This window comes from Chinchilla lanigera, unplaced genomic scaffold, assembly GCF_000276665.1.
Source record: "Chinchilla lanigera isolate Chin_1 unplaced genomic scaffold, ChiLan1.0 scaffold00095, whole genome shotgun sequence".
Lineage (NCBI taxonomy): Eukaryota > Metazoa > Chordata > Mammalia > Rodentia > Chinchillidae > Chinchilla > Chinchilla lanigera.
Window position 1 is genome coordinate 5,468,110 of NW_004955496.1, and position 22,267 is coordinate 5,490,376.

The 22,267-nt window shown below is 40.9% G+C and overlaps 1 protein-coding gene across 4 annotated transcripts in view; it reads left to right on the plus strand.

Annotated features, from left to right (window-relative positions):
* Positions 1–649: 649 nt before the first annotated feature.
* The window catches only part of Cenpe (centromere protein E, 312kDa), a 46,157-nt gene continuing 24,539 nt past the window's right edge, over positions 650–22,267 (plus strand). The window contains exons 1-23 of one of the 4 annotated variants that reach the window (XM_013505426.1): positions 650–753; positions 860–1,053; positions 2,175–2,266; positions 3,371–3,460; positions 3,580–3,698; positions 4,530–4,649; positions 5,299–5,380; positions 5,566–5,633; positions 5,740–5,805; positions 8,796–8,847; positions 9,603–9,690; positions 10,076–10,205; positions 11,307–11,426; positions 12,037–12,195; positions 13,079–13,226; positions 13,893–13,981; positions 15,421–15,588; positions 18,377–18,496; positions 19,519–19,641; positions 19,725–19,890; positions 20,187–20,341; positions 21,511–21,825; positions 21,940–22,212. In XM_013505426.1, coding sequence (XP_013360880.1) covers positions 878–1,053; positions 2,175–2,266; positions 3,371–3,460; positions 3,580–3,698; positions 4,530–4,649; positions 5,299–5,380; positions 5,566–5,633; positions 5,740–5,805; positions 8,796–8,847; positions 9,603–9,690; positions 10,076–10,205; positions 11,307–11,426; positions 12,037–12,195; positions 13,079–13,226; positions 13,893–13,981; positions 15,421–15,588; positions 18,377–18,496; positions 19,519–19,641; positions 19,725–19,890; positions 20,187–20,341; positions 21,511–21,825; positions 21,940–22,212 — 2,919 coding nt within the window. In that variant the 5' untranslated portion in view covers positions 650–753; positions 860–877. Of the gene's footprint in view, positions 754–859; positions 1,054–1,075; positions 1,186–2,174; positions 2,267–3,370; positions 3,461–3,579; positions 3,699–4,529; positions 4,650–5,298; positions 5,381–5,565; positions 5,634–5,739; positions 5,806–8,795; positions 8,848–9,602; positions 9,691–10,075; positions 10,206–11,306; positions 11,427–12,036; positions 12,196–13,078; positions 13,227–13,892; positions 13,982–15,420; positions 15,589–18,103; positions 18,179–18,376; positions 18,497–19,518; positions 19,642–19,724; positions 19,891–20,186; positions 20,342–21,510; positions 21,826–21,939; positions 22,213–22,267 lie in introns of those variants that run through there. The other 3 variants (XM_013505427.1, XM_013505429.1, XM_013505428.1) reach the window with 3 other exon arrangements.

Here is a 22,267-nt window from a genome sequence, read left to right on the forward strand (position 1 = left end):
TATAGAGCGGGGCGTGGTGGCACACATCTGTAATCCCAGCACTTGGGAGGCTGAGGCAGGAGGATCGTTGCAAGTTCAAGACCAGCCTGGGCTACAAAGTGAGCTCGAGGCCAGCCTGAACTGTATAGCAAGACCTGTCTCAAAAAGACAAAAAACAAACAAACCGATCAAATGTACTTGTACAGAAATTTTTAAAAGTAGAATTACTGGGCCAGGGATATAGCTTAGCTACCTGAGGTTATGAGTTTGATTCCCAGTACCAAAAAAAGTAGAATTATTGGCATAAAGAACACACAAATCTTCAGTTTTTGTTGATATGGCCAGTGACCTTCTAAAATACTTTTATTAAATCAGCAAGATTTTCAACTCCTTGCAATAATGAAAAATTATAATGATTTAAGGTTACATCTTTGGTGAAGGAAAACAATTCGCTTCCTAAATCAATACTGAATGACACACTTAAGGCAAAGGAAAACCAAGCTCTCTACTGGGGCAAAGGATTAGAATCCCTTTCCCTCTACAGGCAGTAGAAGTTTGAACACATTGCTAAATGAGTTTCCCAGGCTCCAGGAATTGTTTTTCTTAGGTCAGTCTGTTAGAAACTCACAGCCAGGGAAACAAGATAGAAAACAAAAAATCTAAACGCAGACTTGCTAAGGCGTGCACCAGGCCTCTTACATTTCTGAAACAGCAAGTTTCAACTCTTGTCCTCTGGTTTTTTTGCTTTTTCTTTGTTTTGCTTTTCACGTTTGGGTGAGTTTTTTTTTTTTAAGATTGTAATTTTGATCTATAAACATACAAATACATATATAAACATAGATATATCTTTACATATGTATATATGTCACTTCTTTTACAGATTGCAAACTCTTCATAGATGGATGGAGAGGACGGTGCCCGTTGGTTTCCAGCAGCTGCACGCTATTGCCTCTATTACCAGCACAACCACCACCAGCCTTTAAATTTGTCCCCCCCCCCAACTCCAGAGCGGTGGACGAGCCCGCCTCCTCCCAGTTCCGCGACGCAAGTGGAACGTCCCGTGGCGTCATGGAGGTGCGGCCCAATCAGGTGCGGCGCCGGGGAAAGTTTAAACTCGAGGCGGGGCGGCGAGCGACGGGTGGTGGCAACCATGGCGGAGGAGGCGGCTGTGGCTGTGTGCGTGCGGTTGCGGCCACTGAGCAGCAGGTAAGTGCCCGGCGCCACGGGGGCCGTGAGGCGGAGCGCCCCGGGCGGCCGGAGTTCGGGGACCCCAAGCCCTGACGACGCCGGCAGGGCCCGGCGCTTTGGGTCGCCTTCGCCCCGCGCCGAGAGCTCCTGCATGGGTGCAGACGCCTGCCGGCCCTGGCCAAGGGACAGGGACCGAGCCACACTCCGCCCTCGCTGCTTCAGACCTGCCCTGCAGTAAAGGAACCGGGAATAAAGTCCAAGTCAGGCTGCCAGGGGCGGCGTGGTTACCAGTCGCTCCCTAGGAGAAGCGGGGCGCGCGGCCAGAGACTCTGCGCCTTGCTAGCCTCAGGCTGCAGGCAGAGACGCTGACCCTGAGTGCTGGAGAAATTGTTGTTAAACAGCAACCGGAGTTCCATACGTGAAGTCCCGGCGTCGGGAGTCTCGTGTTTCCAAGAGTTTCCTGCAGTAACCCGGCAAAGACAGCTGCAGGGAAAAGCCGGTACAGAAGCTGTGCCCAGCTTCGGATGGGGCAGGCTGGCGGCTGCCGAGTCCTGACCCTTGCAGGAATAAAAGAATAAGTAAATGGCTCAGGGACAAGGTGTTCCAGGCACAGAGTGGTGACATCTTTCATTTCAGGGAAACCTTTGGTCGGTCAATTTGTGGGTACTTAGAATGTATACAGGAATTTACAAAAAGAGAGGGTTAGAGAAGTGACATGAACCAGGTACCTTGAGCCATGCTAAGCACATCAGGCTGCTAAAGATTCAAAGCAAGAGGGACATAATCACGGTGCACGTTTAGTCTGTCCTTTCAACGGCCGGAGGATGGGGGTGACGGACAGGCTTCCCTAGGAAATGCCCAAGGACAGGGGTCTAAGCCCCTCCTAAGAGAGCCGAACCATCTTCCAAAATATTCTTCAGAGCGTGTAAATTTTTAGATTACCTTTCCTATAACGAGAATTCTGTATCATGTATGCTGTACTTATACACAGTGTATTTATTTTTTAGAGAAAATGAACTTGGAGAAGCTACCCATGTTTACTGGAAAACTGACAGTAACGCTGTTTATCAAGTTGATGGAAGTAAATCCTTCAATTTTGGTAAGCTTATCATTTTACTACTATCCTTTTACTATTAAGAGTACAAAAGGCCTATCACTAAACCAGGCATTGTGGTACATGCCGGTAATCCTAGCACTTGGGAGGCTGGGGCAGGAAGCTCGCCCTGAAATCAAGATTCTGCCATGGTGAGTTCAAGGTCAGCCTGAGATACAGAGTGAGCCCTTGGATCCAAAAAAAAAAATTAACCAAAGGCATGTCAGTAATATTACACTTGTCATTAAAGATCTATTAACTGCTTCACTGGAAAAAAATCATTTATCCATCACGTATATGACATAAGGTAATAAATTGATCTTTAAGATATAGTTACAACCATATTACCTTATGATGGAAACTAGTATTTTCTCCATTAGACCATAGACTATAGTCTTAAACTATAAATCCAGAATATTTCACAATGTCGTCATCTTTAAGATCTTTATCTTTTTGCAATAATTTTGAATCAAACATCTTAAATAATAAATGGTACAGATGTGTCTTACATGTCTGTTCAAGTGTATCAGGGACCAGGTCAGCTTTCGTGGAATTTACACTGTGGTGGGAGGAGAGGTGTGGTGACAGGATGAGCTTTGCAGGGCACACAGTAAGGCATATAGCTTAGTCCTAGTGTCTTCAAAGTGCCTGCCACTCACAGGGAGGACCTGAGGCTTAAAGGTGACTGGGTTGATTGCATTATTGACTGACATGTCCAAAGCACTGACCTTGTACCACACACTGTTCTGTGCACTTCGTGTATATTAATCTACTCACTCAATCCTCACAATAAGTCTACGCCATAGATACTGCTACCTGCCCCATTTTAATGAGGGGGGAGGCGGAATTATACAAGTATAACAAGAGGAAGAATGAGGCTCTGACCTGTGTTCCGGCCACAGCACTGTACCTGCTGCAGAGCAGCACAAGGCAGTAGCGTCCTCAGCAGCCAGTGCTTATTACATTTGGGAGGGACATTCTCAGAAGATAAAAACACTAAAGCAGATATTGTCAAATATTTTATCAGCCTAGGTCCTGACAATCTTGCTTTTGGGCAATTACTAATTCAGAATGAAAACACAGCTGACTTACTTTGTATGTGTTTTTTAGATCGTGTCTTTCATAATAATGAAACTACTAAAAATGTATATGAAGAAATAGCAGTGCCAATCATCGATTCTGCCATACAAGGTTACAATGGTTGGTATTCATTTTATGCTGCAAAAATATTTTATTTTTAGTGTCTATTCAACAGTATCTTGAGTTTTAGACGTTATAGATTTAGTTTCAATCTTTGCATGTGTGTTTTGTCTTTATAGGGACTATATTTGCCTATGGGCAGACAGCTTCTGGAAAAACACATACTATGATGGGCTCAAAAGATTGTTTGGGAGTTATACCCAGGGCAATTCATGATATCTTCCAGAAAATTAAGAAGGTAATGGCTTAGCTGACTTCCTAATGCATACAGGTAAAAGTAGTTACAATCAGATAGAATTTTTTTTTTTTTTTCTGAGACAGGGTTTTGCTGTGTCATTCAGGCCTGCCTTGAATTCACTATGTAGCCTAGGATGGCCTTGAACTCAAGGCGGTCCTCCTGCCTCAGCCTCCTGAGCACTGGAATTACAGGCATGTGCCACCATATCTGGCTCAGATAGAAATCTTAATTTTTTTTCTTACACTGATTAACACATTTGCACTCCTTTCTTGGTACCCATGAAGAAAAGCATAGCATAAATTCAGTTTTATCCCCACAGCTGAACTTTGTGGAGCTTAGAGTTTGCTGATTTGTTCTCTTGGATCCTGCAACAGTAACATTTTCAAGTGGGCATTAAGTACTAGCGAATCTTATCCACAGGGTTAGCTCCACACTGCTTGTGGGTCACTACCAGTGATTATTACAGAAAAATAAGAAGTAGATGTAGGGAAAAGAAGAAAGGAAGCAGAAGGCTGGAATATGCAACCTAATTAGTTAAGAGTTGGTTTTAAATTTGCATCTTCATTAAAATAAGAACATCTATTTCCAGGGTTTTATTTTGAGTCTAGAGAGTTAGATTGTATGCCCTCTTATTTCATGGTAGCATGCTTTGTATTATTTCTGAAGTGATAGTTCTATATTTTTGTGTTTATTACTGTTAGACTTACAACCATAAGTTGGTTTTTTTATGAAGATCATTTCTTGCCACTTTAATGTTAATGAATATGCATTCAATATTAGATTTTCTTAATGGGAGACTTTTTGATGTTTTTACACATATTTCTCTTCCAGTTTCCAGATAGAGAATTTCTCTTGCGTGTGTCTTACATGGAGATATACAATGAAACCATTACAGATTTACTCTGCAGTGCCCAAAAAATGAAACCTTTGATAGTTCGAGAAGATATCAATGTGAGTGGTGGAGTTAAGGTGGCTTTAAAACAGACTCTTCTTGGTATTGTTTTGCATAATTTAAATGTTCATAGAGCTCTGTCTTTTTTTTGTTTGTTTGGTTTTTTGTTTTTCTTCTGGTACCAGGAATCGAACTCACAACCTTGCACTTGCCAGGCAGGCGCTTTTGCCTCTGAGCTAAATCCCCAGCCCCGAGCTCTGTCTTTATTGTGTATAATTTTAAAATACAGCTGTAATATTTTGGTTGAAGTTCTTAAAAACAGCAAGATGGAAAGATCAGGTTGGAATTTGGTGTACTTTGATGGAGGTACTGTTGTAGGTATTTGTAGATTTGCTTGCTATTTTCATACAGAATAGTGATTCCACATTTTAACTTCCACAAATGAATTCTGCAATAGTTTGTACCTTCTTTTTTTTTTTTTTTTTCTTTTTTTTTGGTATTTGAGGCAGGGTCTCGCTGTGCAGTTCAGGCTCGCCTTGAGCTCACTTTGTAGCTCAGGCTGGTCTTGAATTCACGATGATCCTCCTGCCTCAGCCTCCAAGTGCTGGGATCACAGGTGTGCGCCACCGCACCCAGCTTATACCTTCTTTTTGAAAAGTATATTTTCTGATTGTTTCTCTAATCTTTTCATAATTAAACTGGTTTCAGAGGAATGTGTATGTTGCTGATCTCACAGAAGAAGTGGTCTATACATCAGAAATGGCTTTGAACTGGATCACAAAGGGAGAAAGTAAGACTATACTCTATTTCTTTTCTTTAAAACACTTATAACAGCTTTTTTCAGTGAATCAATTTGTTTCATTGTTAAATGCAAATAAAGTAGACATCAAGTCACACTTATTATTAGGCTAAAGTAAAAATTAATGGTTTTCTTGGCCTGCAATATATATAGTTGAAATATAACTCATTTTACAGAGAACAGACATTATGGAATAACAAAAATGAATGAAAGAAGCAGTCGTTCACATACCATTTTTAGGATGGTAAGTAATTACTCTCTTTCCACCTCTGGTCATTCCAAGTAAGCATACACTAATTTTTTTTTTTTTTCATACACTAATTTTTATACAAATTGCCCTTTCTGTCTAGATTTTGGAAAGCAGAGAGAAAGGTGAACCTTCTAACTGTGATGGCTCTATCAAAGTGTCCCATTTGGTAAGTGTTCCTGAACCATAGTATGGCACCATCTGGGCCAAAACAAACTAACTTAACTGTAGCATGTTTGCTTTAATAAGAACTGTTAACTAAATAGGAAAAAAAAATTAGCAATTTACTGGTCTCATCAGTAACATTGGATTACTAGCTAAAATGTTATAGAAAGAATTGGGGATCTTTCTTCCTGTTAGGTCACAACTGTCATCTCCTAAATTATAGACATAAAGACTATGGGATTTCAGGTTTTTCTAATCACCAGTGAAATAGGATAAGTAATCTGAAAATGAAAGGGTTTTTTTTACTCAGCCAGTATAAATTAGCTTTGTGTGATCAACAAAAAATACCTTTAGGTAGAATGGCTAAAACATTCATCACATTATTTAATTTTTTTCTTAGGAACAGTAAGTGTCTCAGTTACTTTTCTCTTGTTGCTGGAACAGAATATCCAATGCCCAAATTTAAGGAAGGAAAGTTTATTTAGCTTACAGTTTGGAGGTTTCAGTCTGTGCTTGGCTGGCTCCAAGGTAGAGTGGCACATGGCAGAGGGCAACAACAGTTCCTGGCAGCAGAAAACAGCAAAAGCAACAAGAACAAAAGGGGGAAACCAGCAGCACCAAGCAGCTCTTTCCCTCCCTTACATTTATGCAAACTGCCTGCCCCAGGGCAGGCGTAGCACTCACACCCATAATTCTAGCACTGGACCATGAATCAGTCATAAACTCTAGAAGCCCACCCCATGACTGCATGAGGCTTTGGGGGGAACATCCAGACACAAACTATAACAGTAAGAGAATACTTATATTTCAAATGTTGTCTTTTGTCTCCCCTAATCATGTGCTCCACAGCTGCTCTACCACTGAACTGCACCCCAAACTGGTCCGCAAGTTGTGGGTTATTGTTAAATTGAGCTGCACCCCAGCCCACAGGCAGGGCCTTAGACCCCAGCCCCTGGGGTGATATCACTTGAACCCCACAGCCTCCCTCATGGCCTGCGGTCCTGCTCCGCGCCTCTCCTGAGTGTGTGCGCACTAACATCGTGCATCCCGCTCCCCCAACTGTGTGGCTTCCTGTTCCCCTCTTGCACTGTGTCACCACTGTCCCTTGCTTGCTCTTTTCTTGTCCCTTTCCATCATTAATCTAGTCCACGTCGTCAGGGCCATCTTCTTCAGCTTGGTGTGGGATTTGATTTAAGATTAACTTACTTGCTTTGGAAACCTTGGGGGGAATTTAATCTGTAATACATTTATTCATTCTCAGATTTTGTAAAATCAGTTTTTAATTAACATCCATTCCTTTTTTGAGACAGGGTGTTGCTATGCAGTTCAGGCTGGCCTTGCGCTCACTTCGTAGCCCAGGCTGGTCTCGAACTCGCAACAATCCTCCTGCCTCAGCCTCCTGAGTGCTGGGATTACATGCATGCACAACACCCATTCCTTACTTTACGTTATTTTGCTGTGAAAGTATATCAGTTATTTTAGTGGACTTCATGTTATTTTAACTTAAAACAAAACAAAAAGAAAACCAAACTTTTATTTTCCAACTGTAGCTTGTGATACTTCACTATAGTTTCAACTTTCTCTTAATAATTTAGTTTTATTTTTAAATTTGTACCAGGAATCAAACTCAGGACCTTGTGCTTGCCACGCAGGCGCTGTGCCACTGAGCTATACCCGTAGCCCCAATAATTTAGTTTTAATACTTATTCAGTGAGCTATGTTATGGTTTCTCTCGTCATCCTGTACTCTGTCCTCGGTGACCTTTTTAGAGACCTTTGGCCCAGCCTTCAGTCTGCCTTGCTGTGGGTGTCTTCACGAAGAAGTCGACCCCACAGAAGCCCCATCCGGCGTATGAAGTAACCCTGCGTGGCGCCTCTGGGCGCCTCCTCTGCACCACACCATCCTGCCCCCCGCATCCTACACAGCCTCCTGTCTGGCTGCCCGCTCTCTGTGCCAGGGCGCCGCTGAGCTATAGACATTTGCATCAGGCGTGTCCCTGCCCCTGCGTGAGGCCCTCTGGCCAGGGCTTCCATTTTGTTTAGGGAAACCCAGAGTTTGTCCCAGCTTCCACTCACCAGCTGTGTCACACTGCCCTTTGTGTCTTTGAACACACTCATGGTGCTCTGCTTTGAGGCCTGATGGATGGGCCGTTCTTTGTGAGTACAGTTTGCCTTGATCTTTTCATAACGCTCCCACTTCCCTATCATTGAAATCTTAGTTTAAGGATGAGCCTTTTTTGCCACCCCACTTCAAAAGATATTCTGTGGCTCCCAGCTCTCTGTTCAAATCGTTTCAATTACATTTGTCACAGCACGTCTTAGTGTTCCTTCTCTCCTCTCCTCTCCCAGCCTTCTCCACCAGGTAGGGCATATAGGACTGTGAGCAGAGACCTCATTTGTCTTGTTCTCTGCTGTTACCCCAGAACCTGACACACTGTCTGGAGTGTGATAGGAAGTCACTTATTTTTTAAATGAGAGATCCCTGCTGTTAAAGATGCCAGGGTGTAGTCAGGGCCACACATGAGCAGCCCAACAAAATCAGTGCTCTGAGAATAAGTCACACCCGTAAAGAGCTCTGGCTGATCAGTGGGAGGAGTGATTCGCTCACAGTATGGAAGGACAGAAGTTGGCAGAGCTGCACTGGGAAGGTGACCTTTGCCCTGGCCCTTGAGTGGAGCAACGGCGGACTAGAACATGGAACCAACAAAGCAGTAGCAAAAGCTGCTGCCACTCCTACCAAGTTACAAAGGGTCATGTCTGCCATGGTGAAGTGCTGTACTCAGTAGAAAAGGACCTACACTGGTTGCATTATATGGCGTATCCTAAAGAAGGAGGGAACAAATGTAGAGGTTAGGGGAAGGAGGTGCCAGAGCATGGGGTGGGAGCCAGGACCCAGAGGCTGCACTCAGACGGGCCATGTACTAAAAACATTCTTTCAGGGGGTTGGAAATTATTACAAAAATCGCCCTCCTAAAGATTTGCTTTCATCCTGCAGAATTTGGTCGACCTTGCTGGCAGTGAAAGAGCTGCTCAAACAGGAGCTGAAGGTAAATAGAACTCATGAACCACATTATTCTGTCTTCCTAATGGATGGGATGAAACATGCTGCTAAGCATCTTTAAAACTAGTAAAATAATACAAATTTCCCATAAAACTCTTTAACATAAACACCAGCATCTGTATCTAATTTACCTGGGACTATTCTAGCATCTGTTGAACTAAAATTGAGCTCTTGATAGGATTGTATTAGCTGGGAAGCCCAGAGAGTCGCAGAAAAATAGCCTAAGCTTTCGTATCAGCAAGGAAATTAAGTAGTAGGAGGCGTCTTTTCAGCGCTAATGTTCTGATTCTAGGGTCTTTCCCATATGTACATGATGTTCTTGACATCTTAGGCCTTTGCAAAGGTATGGCCTGATCCTAGTAGAGACACTAGGTGACTGATAGGCAAGGGAAGGAAGAAGCAGTAATCACCTTCCCACCGTGGTTGGAAGTCCATGGGTACCTGTGTTTAATGACAGGGGAAAAAGAAGAAATAAACTGAGGAGTTAAGGGAGGAGTTCTGTAGGGAAACAGGCTTTCTCTCCCTCCCTCTGCTGTTCTCTCAGGGCATAACCTCTCTGGTTCACAGAAGAGGAACAGGAAGAGAGCCCCTACCAGTTAGACTGAAGCGGGGCTCTGGTCCAACCCAAAACAAGCACTTTCCCATTGCATGTATCATGTCTGATTTCTCTCATAACTTTGTACATAAGTTTATCATCTCATGCAGTGGTGGTCGGTTTTCATACTTGTCTGATATATTCAGGTGTGCGACTCAAGGAAGGCTGTAATATAAATCGAAGCTTATTTATTTTGGGACAAGTGATCAAGAAACTAAGCGATGGACAAATTGGGTGAGTTTATCCATTGGCCTGTTATGTTTTTCATTGGGTTAAAAATTAATACTCGGAGGGGGGATATAGCTCAGTGGCATAAGCACCTGCCTGGCAAGCGCAAGGTCCTGAGATCCATTCCTGGTACCAAAAAAAAAAAAAAAAAACTCGAGTGTTTTCTGTCACAAACACAAAAGCTCTGAGATTCTCTGAGCATTACTTCCTATATGTGTGACTGTATGCTACTGAATTTAGTCTTTTAAGTATTTTTCATCATTTTGATCTGTCTCATAACTTGTAAAGAATTAGTTTTTAAAATTGACTAAGTGTTCTGCACTAAAAGCCAACCGCTTTTGTTACATAAAACTCTCAATTCTCTTTCTCCCCAAACTCTTGGCATGCTAAGTGGTTTCATCAATTATCGAGATAGCAAATTAACACGAATTCTCCAGAATTCCTTGGGAGGAAATGCAAAAACTCGTATCATCTGCACAATCACGCCAGCATCTTTTGAAGAAACCCTGAGCACTCTGCAGGTGCGTTTGATTTTTATTTCAGCCCAGCAAGAGCAGTTTAAAAATCACCAACTTAAATTAGATGTAATTTTCTTTAACTGACATTGGCACGCCTATTATAGTAAAATTGATGTTGTCTACTGAATGGCATTCCTTGATCTAATTTTCCCACACTTCAGTCATTTGAATCCCACTTCCATGTTTTTTACCATAACTCACTTTATATGCTTAATTTGTAATAAAAGCAAACTCTGCATGATCCACACTACAAATAGGAAATAACAAAAAAAGATTTTTTTTTTGTCTTCTTGAGACAGGGTCTTGCTCTGCAGTTCAGGCTGTCCATGAGCTCACTTTGTAGCCCAGAGTGATCTCGAATTTGCAGCAGTGCTCCTGCCTCAGCCTCCTGAGTGTTGGGATTACAGGCATGTGCCACCATGCCTGGCTCATAAAAAAGACATATATTTTATAGTTATTAAATTTCTGCTCACTGATGGACCCCTTTATTCTGAGCCTGTTTTGCATTTTCTGTTAACAAAAAAAGAGGAACTAAATGTCAGTAGAATAGCTTTGTTAGTGAAGGGTCCAGTGTTACTTAACAGTCATCTTCATGTGCCGCTTAAAGTGGATCTGGTGCTCAGACTGGGGAAGCGCCAGTCAGCTGCTGAGCCCCGGGTCAAGGTGCTGACAGCAGTGCAAAGATAGAAAGTCAGGTCTGTGGCAATGAGACTCATCCTCCAGCATGATTGCTTTGGAGCAGAGGTGAAGTAGGATGGAGTTCAGAGGCAAGGAGGTGCTTTCGGCAAGAAGTGGACCCTCAGAGTAGGGCAGGTGCCCCTGGGTGGACAGGACTGCACAGAGCGGTGCATGGGGGTCATGTCATCAGCTGTCTGCAGTGGGTGTTCTTAACTGTCCTGAAGACCATGTGCCAGGCTAAGCGGGTTGCAGAGAATCATTAGAAAACTTTGAAGGCTCCTTGTATAAAAACTTGTTTAGCTCACTGTCGACAGTATTATTCTGTTTTAGTTTTGTTTTTAAAGAAAATTTGTTACAAGAAATCTAAACGTTGTTCATTGTTAGAAATGTTTAGTTTGAACGTGTTATACTTTTATATGCTCTCAGTTTGCCAGCACTGCTAAATATATGAAGAATACTCCTTATGTCAATGAGGTATCAAGTGATGAAGCGCTCCTGAAAAGATACAGGAAAGAAATAGTGGACCTCAAAAGGCAGCTAGAGGAGGTGAGTGTGACGCTTTATTTTAATTTCACAGGTACATATTGAGTTAGTTTAGAAAGAGAAATATTGTATAGTTATTGAAAACTACCTTCTATTTTTCTTCATATCCCCTGAGTTTCTCTTCTGACCCTGAGATAGTAATCTAACAATATACCATAGTCCTGCCATTCTAAGTGATTTGTTTTAATCACCATGACCCCATGGCCTGTAAAAATCTTTCATTTTATTGGACTTTTAAAAAGTGAGCTAAAATATCAAACAGTAGTCTTATAAGACAATAACGTCTCTCTACCTTTGTCTTTGGATTTTCAACCTTGGCTCTCTTGACTTCTCTGCCTGTTATTCATATGTTTCTTGGACTATTAATAGAGTTGCCTTAATAACCTTATTGTCTGCATAATGTAAAGAATAATGATGAGAAGAAATGTGTTTGAGAAATTGTTGATTATGGTTATGGCATGCGGGCTTCTACATGTAGGTATATTTTATTTCAGTAAAATTTTAATTCTCGTAAATGACATGAAAATGTAATATTCTGTCCTTTAAGCTACTTTCAAAGTTTTAAAATCTATCTACATGTGTTATTAACATAACCTAATATTACATGCGGTAGGTAAATGTAAAAACTCGGGCCCAGGAAATGGAAAAAGACCAATTAGCCCAGCTTTTGGATGAAAAAGATTTGCTTCAAAAAGTACAGGATGAGAAAATTCACAACTTAACACGGATGCTGGTGACCTCGTCTTCTCTCACGTTGCAACAGGAATTAAAGGTAAAATGCAGAAGATGGACGCTTACAGTGAACAGAACCAGCAGGCCTAGGTTTATTGTGTGCTTAACGCTTCTTATCCTTGGATACAGGAGAGTCAGGAAGCCTGGAAGGTGTTGTATACATCGCTAGCCGGGTAGGGTAAGAAACAGGAGAAAGCGGGCCCTCAGAGGGGAGGATGGAGTGGGTGGGTCTGTCACGAGGAAGAGCAGGAAGGAAGCAGTAGCTAGAGCCAAGTGAGCAGTCAGGCTTTTGTCTTTTTCAAAACACGAAAGCAGACTTGAGTATGAAGCTGGGAGGAGGATGGCGGGGAGGACAGATGGGCAGATACCCAAGGACACAGACCCCAGAGTACATGGCAGGGTCAGAGCAAGGCACGCTGGTGGGCACTGGCTTCCCAAGCCCAGGGGAAGAGACTGGCATCAGGGGACCTAAAAAGAGTGGTTCCCAAGGGAATCACACTGGCAACCTGGGCACGGCTTCCTGTCTGCTCCTTCCCAGCGAAGCAGGGTGCCCAGGGGTGCAGCGCAGTGAGTGCTCCCACACAACCCCAGGGTTCCCGAAGCTTTGTAAGTTGCCAAGGGCCCTTCGCATGAGTTCTAGAAAATCTTCACTTAGGGGCTAAGGGTACAGCTCTTGCCTGCTCAGCCGGTGGAGGCGCTGGGTTCGATTCCCAGCACCAAAAACAAAAAGAAGTGAGAACGGTGGTTTCATCAGATTTATCATGGTATTAAACATTGGCCTGAAAAATGTGACCATCTTTTCATATCTCAGAGTGTCCTTCAAGTAGTAAGATAATCAATGGCTTTCAAAACCAGTAACTACTTTCCTGTTTTATTATGTCTGAACTCCAATCTAGGTAAAGAATCTTGTGTTTGTTTTTTAGGCTAAAAGAAAACGAAGAGTCACTTGGTGCTTTGGCAAAATTAACAAAATGAAGGATTCAAACTATGTGAAGGAATTTAGTATGCCTGCAAATGTGACGACAAGAACGCCCAGGAATGCCCTTGCTCCCTTAGGGGAAATTGATGAGTGTGAGTCCTGTCCACATGTACTGATAAAGGCTTCCCTGTAAAGACAGACTGCGTAACTCAGTATGATAAATATGTTGAAATAAAATGTATTTTAGGATTACAATGGAAGTTACGGTTTAAAAATAAGTGATTTTTAGAAAGTAAACTTTCATGAAATTTTCTACAAATGTGAGGTCTCAAGAATGATGTACTAGTTTGAAATACATGTGAAAGATATTTTTGTTTATTGTTGTTCTGATTATTATTCATTTAAGTTAGTATAGTATTCATGTAACATCTGTCTTAAACTTTGCCAGTCTTTAAAGGATGGCATTTATGTTGAAATCTTTCAAAATTATACCTAAAGCATTATAATCTTATTTTAGGGGCATTTTTAAATCTGCTTACAGTGATCAAATTTCAAACTCAGAATTTGTCCTTTTAACCTCTGTGTGATAAGGAGCCCATGTTTTATCACTAATCCCACCAGCTGTCTTAGTTCACCCAGTACTGTAAATGATCGCCTCTGTTGACATGTGTTCTAGGCATTCACACTCTTGAGGAAATACTAACTAATGTGAGCTTATTATTTATTACCTCTGTCACACTTTTTTAATAATGTTTAATTTGACTCTTAGAGAACATTATACATGTTAACATATACATTTCTTTTTCCCCTAATTGTAGCTTTCTGTTTGGAGTCTGATACCTTCAGCAACACTCTTGATACATTAACAGAGATAGAGTGGAATTCCGCAACAAAGCTACTAAATGAGGTAATGTATTTTACAGAACATGATCTTGTGTTGGTTTTGTGGTTGTAGTTTGTCTCCAGCTCTGACTTAATATCAGAGACAGTTTGGGCTCTAATGAAGATTTCCCTCACTTTTTTTGACATCTAGTTAAAAACTACGAAACATTTAGAGGGAGGCTAAAATGTTTATAAGGCAGGTGTGCGCTAGTAGGTAAGTGTTTGCTTGTAGTTCTTTACCAGGAAACCTTAGTATCCATCTGGTTTGTTCTGGGAAATCCCGTGGAGGTAAAAGATTAATTTAATTAATCTTGGGGAGAAGCGTCAGCATTCCCAGGCATAAGTATAAGAGTGATGCACCAGAGGGAGATAATGTTGCTAGATGACACTGAGAAATACAGGTAAATGTACCATTCATTGTCCCTCTGCCTCCTTAGGCCACTGTCTCTGTGACCCCCCCACACAGATGCCCTGGCTGTAGATGCCCAATCCCTACTTAAACGGCATGACTCACATTTGCACATAACCCACGCCCATCCTGTGGTGCATTTGGGCCATCTCTAGGTTACTGGTGCCCCCTAACAGTAGAAATGCCACACAGTAGTTATACACTGCATTCTTAAGAGAACAGTGACAAGAAGAGAGGCCTACATGTAAGCACAGACAAAACCACTGTGGATGATCGCACTTTCTCTCTGAGCTTAGTTGAATCCACGCATGAGGAGCCTACAGGTACACAGGGCTCCCAGCAGGTGCCTCGGAGCCAGAAAGAAGGGAGGCAGTGGTGAGCACTGCTGTAGGTTAGCTTCTGGGGTTACTCTCCAGATTGCTCATGTTTAAGACAAGCCACATTCTTGTGTACATGTGTCTGTTAAAATGTCAGTTTAATTTGGAATACAGTTACACTTCCTGGTAATTGTTATCATTGGTTAATATAAACAAAGTGCTTTTGTATCCCTGACACAAAGTGTAGGAGTTTGCTGTCTTTTTTTTTTTTTTTTAAATTCCTAACTTAAGCTGTTTTTTTTTAACCTCTTTCCCATAATGGTAGGGTAAAACCATCATTAGAGACCGAGAGGGCACACATACTGTTTCTTCCTGAATTGAGTCATCTGAAAAATAAAGTAGTAGTCAGACGCATGAGGCATTACATCAGCGGCTTTAATACTGAGGCGCTGAAGGGTTTGTGGTCAAGTGGGCTCCCAATGTTTACCTTCCCGCTTGGACTTTCCCTGAAGTAAGAAGCAGACTTATATTTATTTATATTATCTTTATTCTACTACTTTCAAAATAAACATCTGTCCTGAGTAAGCTAGTTTACCAAAATGTAGACTATTAGAAAGATTGAAAGAGAGAAACCACCAATGGTTCAAAGGTATATGTATTATTCACCTCATTTAAAGAAGTAAAGACTATGTGTTCTGAATCCCTTCTGATTGGGAAATTTGTTTTTGTTTATAATAGGAAAACTTAGAAAGTGAGTTCACCTCACTTCGTGCTAAATATGATAATCTGGTACTAGACTATGAACAACTAAGAAGAGAAAATGAAGAAATGGGATTAAAATTAAAAGAAAAAAATGACTTGGATGAGTTTGAGACTCTGGAAAGAAAAACTGAAAAAGATCAAGAGGTAAGACAAGTGGAGATCCCAAATTAAACTAAAGCTATACTTTAAAAAGAGATACTATTCTCTGAAAGATTTTTATTTCTAAGATTGAGCTAACAAGCATTAACCCTTTTTTTACATGTACACAATGTAGAGAATTTAAGAAATACAGTATTTAGCTTGTATTGTTTTTAAAACAGTTAAATCACATTGGCATCCATCATGCTTGCTAGAAAAAGCAATTGAAAACATCCATGTGGGGGCTTAGTGGATCTCCTGGCTTTGTCCTGAAGAAATAGCCATTCCCTTCTGAGACCTCTGCAAATGCTAATATAGATCTAGTTGAGTGCTATGTGGATGCCATGTGTTAATGAATTTCTTTTTCTCTAGCAAGTATATCTATTCCTAAGTAGTTAAAATGTTGTGAGAATAGCTAGAGAAACTGATTAATGAATGAAGCCATTAGACTGTAGGCACTCAAAATTGCCCGAAGATTTCAGGAACTCCTGAATGTGGAATATCTTACCCTCCACAGACACTATGAAGTTATTTTGCAGAATTTTTGAGTACATATTCATCTGGAACAAGAATACGTACAAGTCTGTTATCAGACTTGCAGAGTGATCTGCAACCCTCCACAAAACAAGAGCCTGTGTCTGGGTGTAGGGGAAGTGTGAGTTGCCGTGGAGCTGCTTCTCGGGGGACCTGATTCTGATTGGGCTTCAGTCAGTAAAGTTGGCTTCGTCTTAGAGCATGGAGTCTTGGATAAAAGTACTAGATTTAAGCCCAGATTTGGAGCTTAAAACCTACATTTTGGAAGAAAATTTAACCAAAAGCCAAATTATGGTCTGGGGACAGATATTCATTTCCCCAGTTTTCCTAAGGGTTTTATGAAAAATCACAGATTATTTTCAAGTGGGAACATAGTGATAGAGGATGCTTAAATAATAAATTTTAGAGAAATAAAAAAAAGGATCATAACGCTTGAGTGGTAAGAGAAAAATCTTATCCATTTACGTATTTTTTAACTTGATTTGTTTAATTTTATAATTTTCACAAGTTGGAAATGTTTAGATGTTTGTCTTATGAAGTTTAATATTTCGTTTCATCTGCCAAAATTTTTAATATTATGTCACAGTGGGTTGGTTAACTGCTGATCTAAACATAGTTAAATTGTACTTCCTTCTCACACATTTTGCTTAAATGCTTGAATGTCCTTAAACAGCATGTCATTTGGACCTTACACTTTCACTTACACCAGAGTTAATCCCTTTCTACTTGTGAAAATCAAAATGTAAAATGAAGTGAAGATTATTGTTTATTCACGGTGAATGTGATTTTCTTCTTTTTCTACATGACAGTCAAAAATGGGCAAGGAATCAGAAAGATGAAGCCAATTTAGATATTCCAGATAAAAATCTTAAGCACACATGGCTCATACATTTCTATTTTCAGCGCGGACCTAGCTTTGGAATGTCAACTCTAGCACTGGTCTGAAATCTAAAACTAGTCAAACTAGTTAAGCATCCAGAAAATATTGCTTGACAAGATCCCATTTTCTTAAATCCCCTACTTTCCATTAGAATTCACTTTTAAGTGCTCATCTGACTGTGAACTTCAAATCATTCTAAGGAAAATACGTTTCTTGGTCAATTACAGTTTATTTGTTTCGAACACAGAATTTTCTGGTACTCAAAAATTTAATGCTACAGATAATTTGGGAGAAGAGAAACATTAATAGAAATACTTATACCTTCATACTGTTAGATAGTTGAACAGTATAATGCAATAGCATTATATATGCAATATTTTCTATAGAATAAATCAAGGTAATAGTTGATAATCCCATACCTTTGTAGCTTGGTTGGCCAATGATATGATAGATATCAACCATCACACAACCCTAATCCTAGCCTCAATTCCAAATCACAGCTTGTTAAAAAACTATGTCAGTGTACAGCTAGACGAAGGATTGATTTATGGTAATAAAAAAAATCTCAGCCAAATATGGTGGCACATACCTGTAATCCCAGCATTCTGGGAGGCTGAGGCAGGAAGATGTCAGATTCAAGCTGAACCTGGGCAATTTAGTGAGACCTTATCTCAATTAAAAAGGAGTGGAGGTGCTAGGGACATAGCTCAGTGCAGAAACCCTGCGTTTCATCCCCAGTACTGAAACAAAAAAACTCATAGGATAAACATATTTCTGTACTTACCCAAAACAAAAATGTATTAAAAGTATATCATGAATTTTAATTACCACTTTATTAACTCCTCTAAGTGATGATTACTAATTTGCCAATGTCACAGTAGCTAATAAAGCAGATTCTATCATTACTATCGGGGTCATGCTGAGATTCTCTCCTTGTTTGCTGGTTCTGTGGGTCTGGACCACATTTCTTACAGTTTTGAATACCGAGGTGCTCTGTTGTGGTAGCTTGAACACTTGGCCTCAGCCCTGTACCTCTGTTGGGAAATCTGAAGCTTTTGCTTTATTAACTATCGGCTTCCTCTGGTGCCTGTTCACATGCTCTTACAGATGCAACTAATTCATGAAATCGCCAACCTAAAGAATTTAGTTAAGCACGCAGAAGTTTATAACCAGGACCTCGAGGTGAGCATTCATGTTGATGTTTCTGTTGATAATGAGAACTATAAAACATACATGACATTGAACATGATGACAGAAAATAGAAGAATTATTCTTTAAGTACTAACACTTGAATTTTACTGTGAGTTTAAACTGTTTTTTAATCCTGTCAAATCCAAATCAAATACTAAATTCTGTTTCATTCTTCTTTGATTCTTTTAGAATGAATTAAGCTTAAATGTAGAACTGCTCAGAGAAAAAGAAGCTGAGATTAAGAACCTAAAGAACTACATAGACTCCCAGAAGTCAGAGAATGCCCCACCAGACTTGCCATTCTCATCGGTAAAGATCAGGCTCCCAGGGGCTGGGGATTTAGCTCAGCGGCAAAGTGCCTGCCTGGCAAGCGCAAGGTCATGAGTTTGGTTCCCGGTACCGGAGAAAAACCAAAAAAACCCCCCCCAAAAAAAAGATTGGGCTCCCTTACCTGTGCAGTCCTTTTGCATTTCTCCTTTGCAACAATCATGGGTGTTGACACTGGGCCAGCTGTGCACAGTGCATAGTTGTCACCAAGGTGTTCATATTTCATCTGTCAGCCCTGTGACAAAGGGACTGTTCAGATCATTGCCACTTTACAAATAAATGCTCATAGGAAGTTCAGTGTGTCATTCTTTGATTAAGCATAAGGAAGTTAGGGACAAGCTTCCATTAGAAATAAGCAAATTCATCAGCAACTTAGCAAGAACTTGTCTCTAAATTAAAAATAAAAAGGTACTGAAATTTTAGCCCAGTGCATAGGCCCTGAGTTGATTCCCCCATACCACAAAATAGATAAATAATTCAGAAAGCTTCTGTTTTCAGTTTTTGTACAGATGCTTATAGAAGTAAGATGCTTAAAGATACTAAGGTAATCATTTGTGTTGGAATTGATAAGTAACTATAAGGTATAGATCATAAATAGTTCAGCATGATTTAATAAATTTCATTTCATTAATAGATAGCAAGTATTCCCATTATAATTCAAGTACTATTTTGTTTTTTTATTAAAGAGTGACAGATTTCTTATAGTATTTGCATACATTGGTATTTATGGGGACTGTTTTGGTTTTGTTTTGTGTTTTGCTTTGTTTGGTGGCTCTAGGGATTGAGCCCAGGACCTTACACATGCTAGGTGAGTATTCTTATCACTGACCAACATCTCTAGCCCCGTGCATTGCTTTTATATTTTCATTATGGAAAACATGATATCTTTCCATTTGTGTAATCATTAGCACATGCTCACCCCTTGTGACTAGGTAGGAATGACATCTGCGTACATGTTTCTAATTTACTCAAATCTGCTAAAATTAGATCTCACATCTGTCTAGGAAAACAGTGATGACCTAAAACAAATGAAACAGTCTTTGTTTGATGCTGAGACTGTAGCCCTTGATGCCAAGAGAGAATCAGCCTTTCTTCGAAGTGAAAATCTGGAGCTGAAAGAGAAAATGGTAAGAAAGGTTTTAAAAGTTTGTAACAAAGCTGTTAGAATGATCAATACATTTTTGTGACTTCTTGGTGTTTCTCTTAATAGAAAGAACTTGCAAATACTTGCAAACAAATGGAAATTGATACTCAGTTATATCAAAGCCAGTTGGAGGCAAAAAAGAAAATGCAAGTTGATCTGGAGAAAGAATTACAATCTGCCTTTAATGAAATAACAAAACTCACCTCCCTTGTAGATGGCAAACTTCCAAAAGGTATTTCATAATTTCAGACATCTCTTTGCAAATCTGACTTCCTCTAAAAATGTATCCAAGTGATTTGGCCACAGTGTAGTAAGTAAAAATCCATTATTCTGTTTTCTTCAGTAAGTTAGTATTCAATTGGATTTGGTGGTCAGTGTTTATAAAGACTTCCACAAGGTTCAAATCATCACAGCTTAAATGATTTTTCAAATTCATTGGTCCTGATTTTGAGGAAGTTGGTTCAAGAGCGATTAAAAGTTAGATTACCATTGCCAGCATTGTTCTCTAAATTACCAAATGCTTCCTAGATGTGCTCTGCAATTTGGAATTGGAAAGGAGAATTGCAGATCTGCAGAAAGAACTAAGTAAAGAAGTTAAAGAAAATGAAGCTTTACAGAAAGAAATTAACTCACTTTCAGAGCTCAAATCTCTGCCCCCTGAAGTAGAAACACTGAGGAAAGAGGTGAGCAGAATTTTAAGCAATCAACCCTCATTTTGAAATAAAAATCTTTGAAATACTGCTTTAAGTATTTTGATACAGTTTATTTTTATGAAGCCGAAGAGAGAGACTGTATTCGTTTCACTCAGCTTATTAGCGGTGGAAAGGTGAATAGCTGTCTTCTGGCTTGGGCATGTCATTGTTTATGCACCGGAAGTGTGTTCACCAGTGCACCCGGCAGCATGACCCCTGTGCTCCTCATAGGTGGGCTTTCCCTGGTGCTCGTCTTTTCTCTACTAGTCCTATCACTGCATTGAGTAAAATAAATAAATAAAGCACTGAAGGGGTGGCATGGTAAAGCTCCAGGAGCCCATACGGGCTGTCAGGCAAGTGAATGATGCTGTAAGCCCACAGCCTGCCACCTTTTCATCCCTTTCTAGAAGAGATAAAAATGGCAGGAATCGAAGTAGTACTTACACATGCCAGTACTATACTAAAGGCCTTCAGAAGCACTGTTTTTAAATGATGTTACTTTTTAAAACTAGGCGGTATCCCTTCTCAGCCTTTTAGCTAACATGAACCATGAAAGTAAACTGCTGCCTTTTAGCACCAAAACAGTTACCAGACTAACAGCTGAGCCCAGAGAGCCGCCTCTTCCCCCGTGAGGGTGACCCCTGTGTGTTCCTCTTCCCTGGGCTGTCCTCTCTATTTCCCTCTCCCTGTGCTTTTCACAATGGTTTAGCTGTACATAAACTGGATATGGATTAACTTTTTAAATAATGCTTTTTAAATTTTAAACAATTAAGCATTATTTAAATTATTCTTTCATTAACTTTTTGGAAATCCGAGCTGCAGTCAAAGCCTTTTGAAAAAAAATAAGAAATTCTGAGAACCCCAAATGCCCGCTGCAGGGTACAGTTAGAAAATCCTTTAGAATGAGAGCGAGGAAATCAGCACCCTGTTGTTTCCACAGACTTCCTGCAACATGCGATCCCTGCGAGAACCCAAAGAGATTAGAAAACAGCCCCAAAGGTGAAGTTAGACAAGTTAGAGGAATGGGACAATAAGTCATTGCCTTTCCTCAGCCACAGCTTTCTTAATATAAATGACTGTCCTTCCCCCACAGGAAAACTTGTTCTCCTGAAAATTGCCGCACACTTCTAACATCCTCAGATCTTATTTCTGACCCGTAGATACAAGGTAAATTGGAGGAGCTCTGCATGGTAACATCAGAAAGAGACAGGCTGTGCTCCGAAGTGACCCAGAAGGAGAGCAGGATCCAAGGGTTACTTGAGGAAATTGGGGAAACTAAAGAGGACCTGACTGCTGCCCAGCTGAATTATCAAAACACTGAGCAAGAACTGCAAAATTTCAAAATTCTTCACACGGAATTGGAGCAAAAACATAAGCTGGTCCAAGAGGAGAATGAGAGAGTGAACCAGGAAGTGGAAAGTCTCTCCAGAGAAGCAGAAAACCTTCGTCTGAGTTTGGACGCTGTGAAGACCGAGGTTGGCGCCAAATGCTCTCTGGGAAATGCCGCTTGGTCTTGAAGTTTGATTTCTGCACGTGCCATAGAGTGCTGTGCTCTCACTGTGTCCTACCCGCTCTGTCTTCTCTTTCAGCTTTCTCACAACACCCCCGAGCTTCAGCAGAAAGCAGCTGAGGGTCAAGAGAGGCTGCTTGAGGTGGAGCAACTGAAGGAGGAGCTGGAGAGGAGAGATGCTCAGCTGCGAGCTACAGAAGAGGAGAAGGCACTGGTGACCAAGAGGCTGCAGCACACCCTGGAAGAAGTGTGCAGCTTGGCCCGGGAGAAGGAAGCCCTGAGCCAGCTCCGAGACAGCCTGCAGGCCGAGCGGGACCAGCTCCACAGCGACATCCAGGACACAGTGGGCATGGTACGGTGTGGCACTCGGGCCTAAGCTTGTGACAGGAGCCATCGCTTGTTACTTG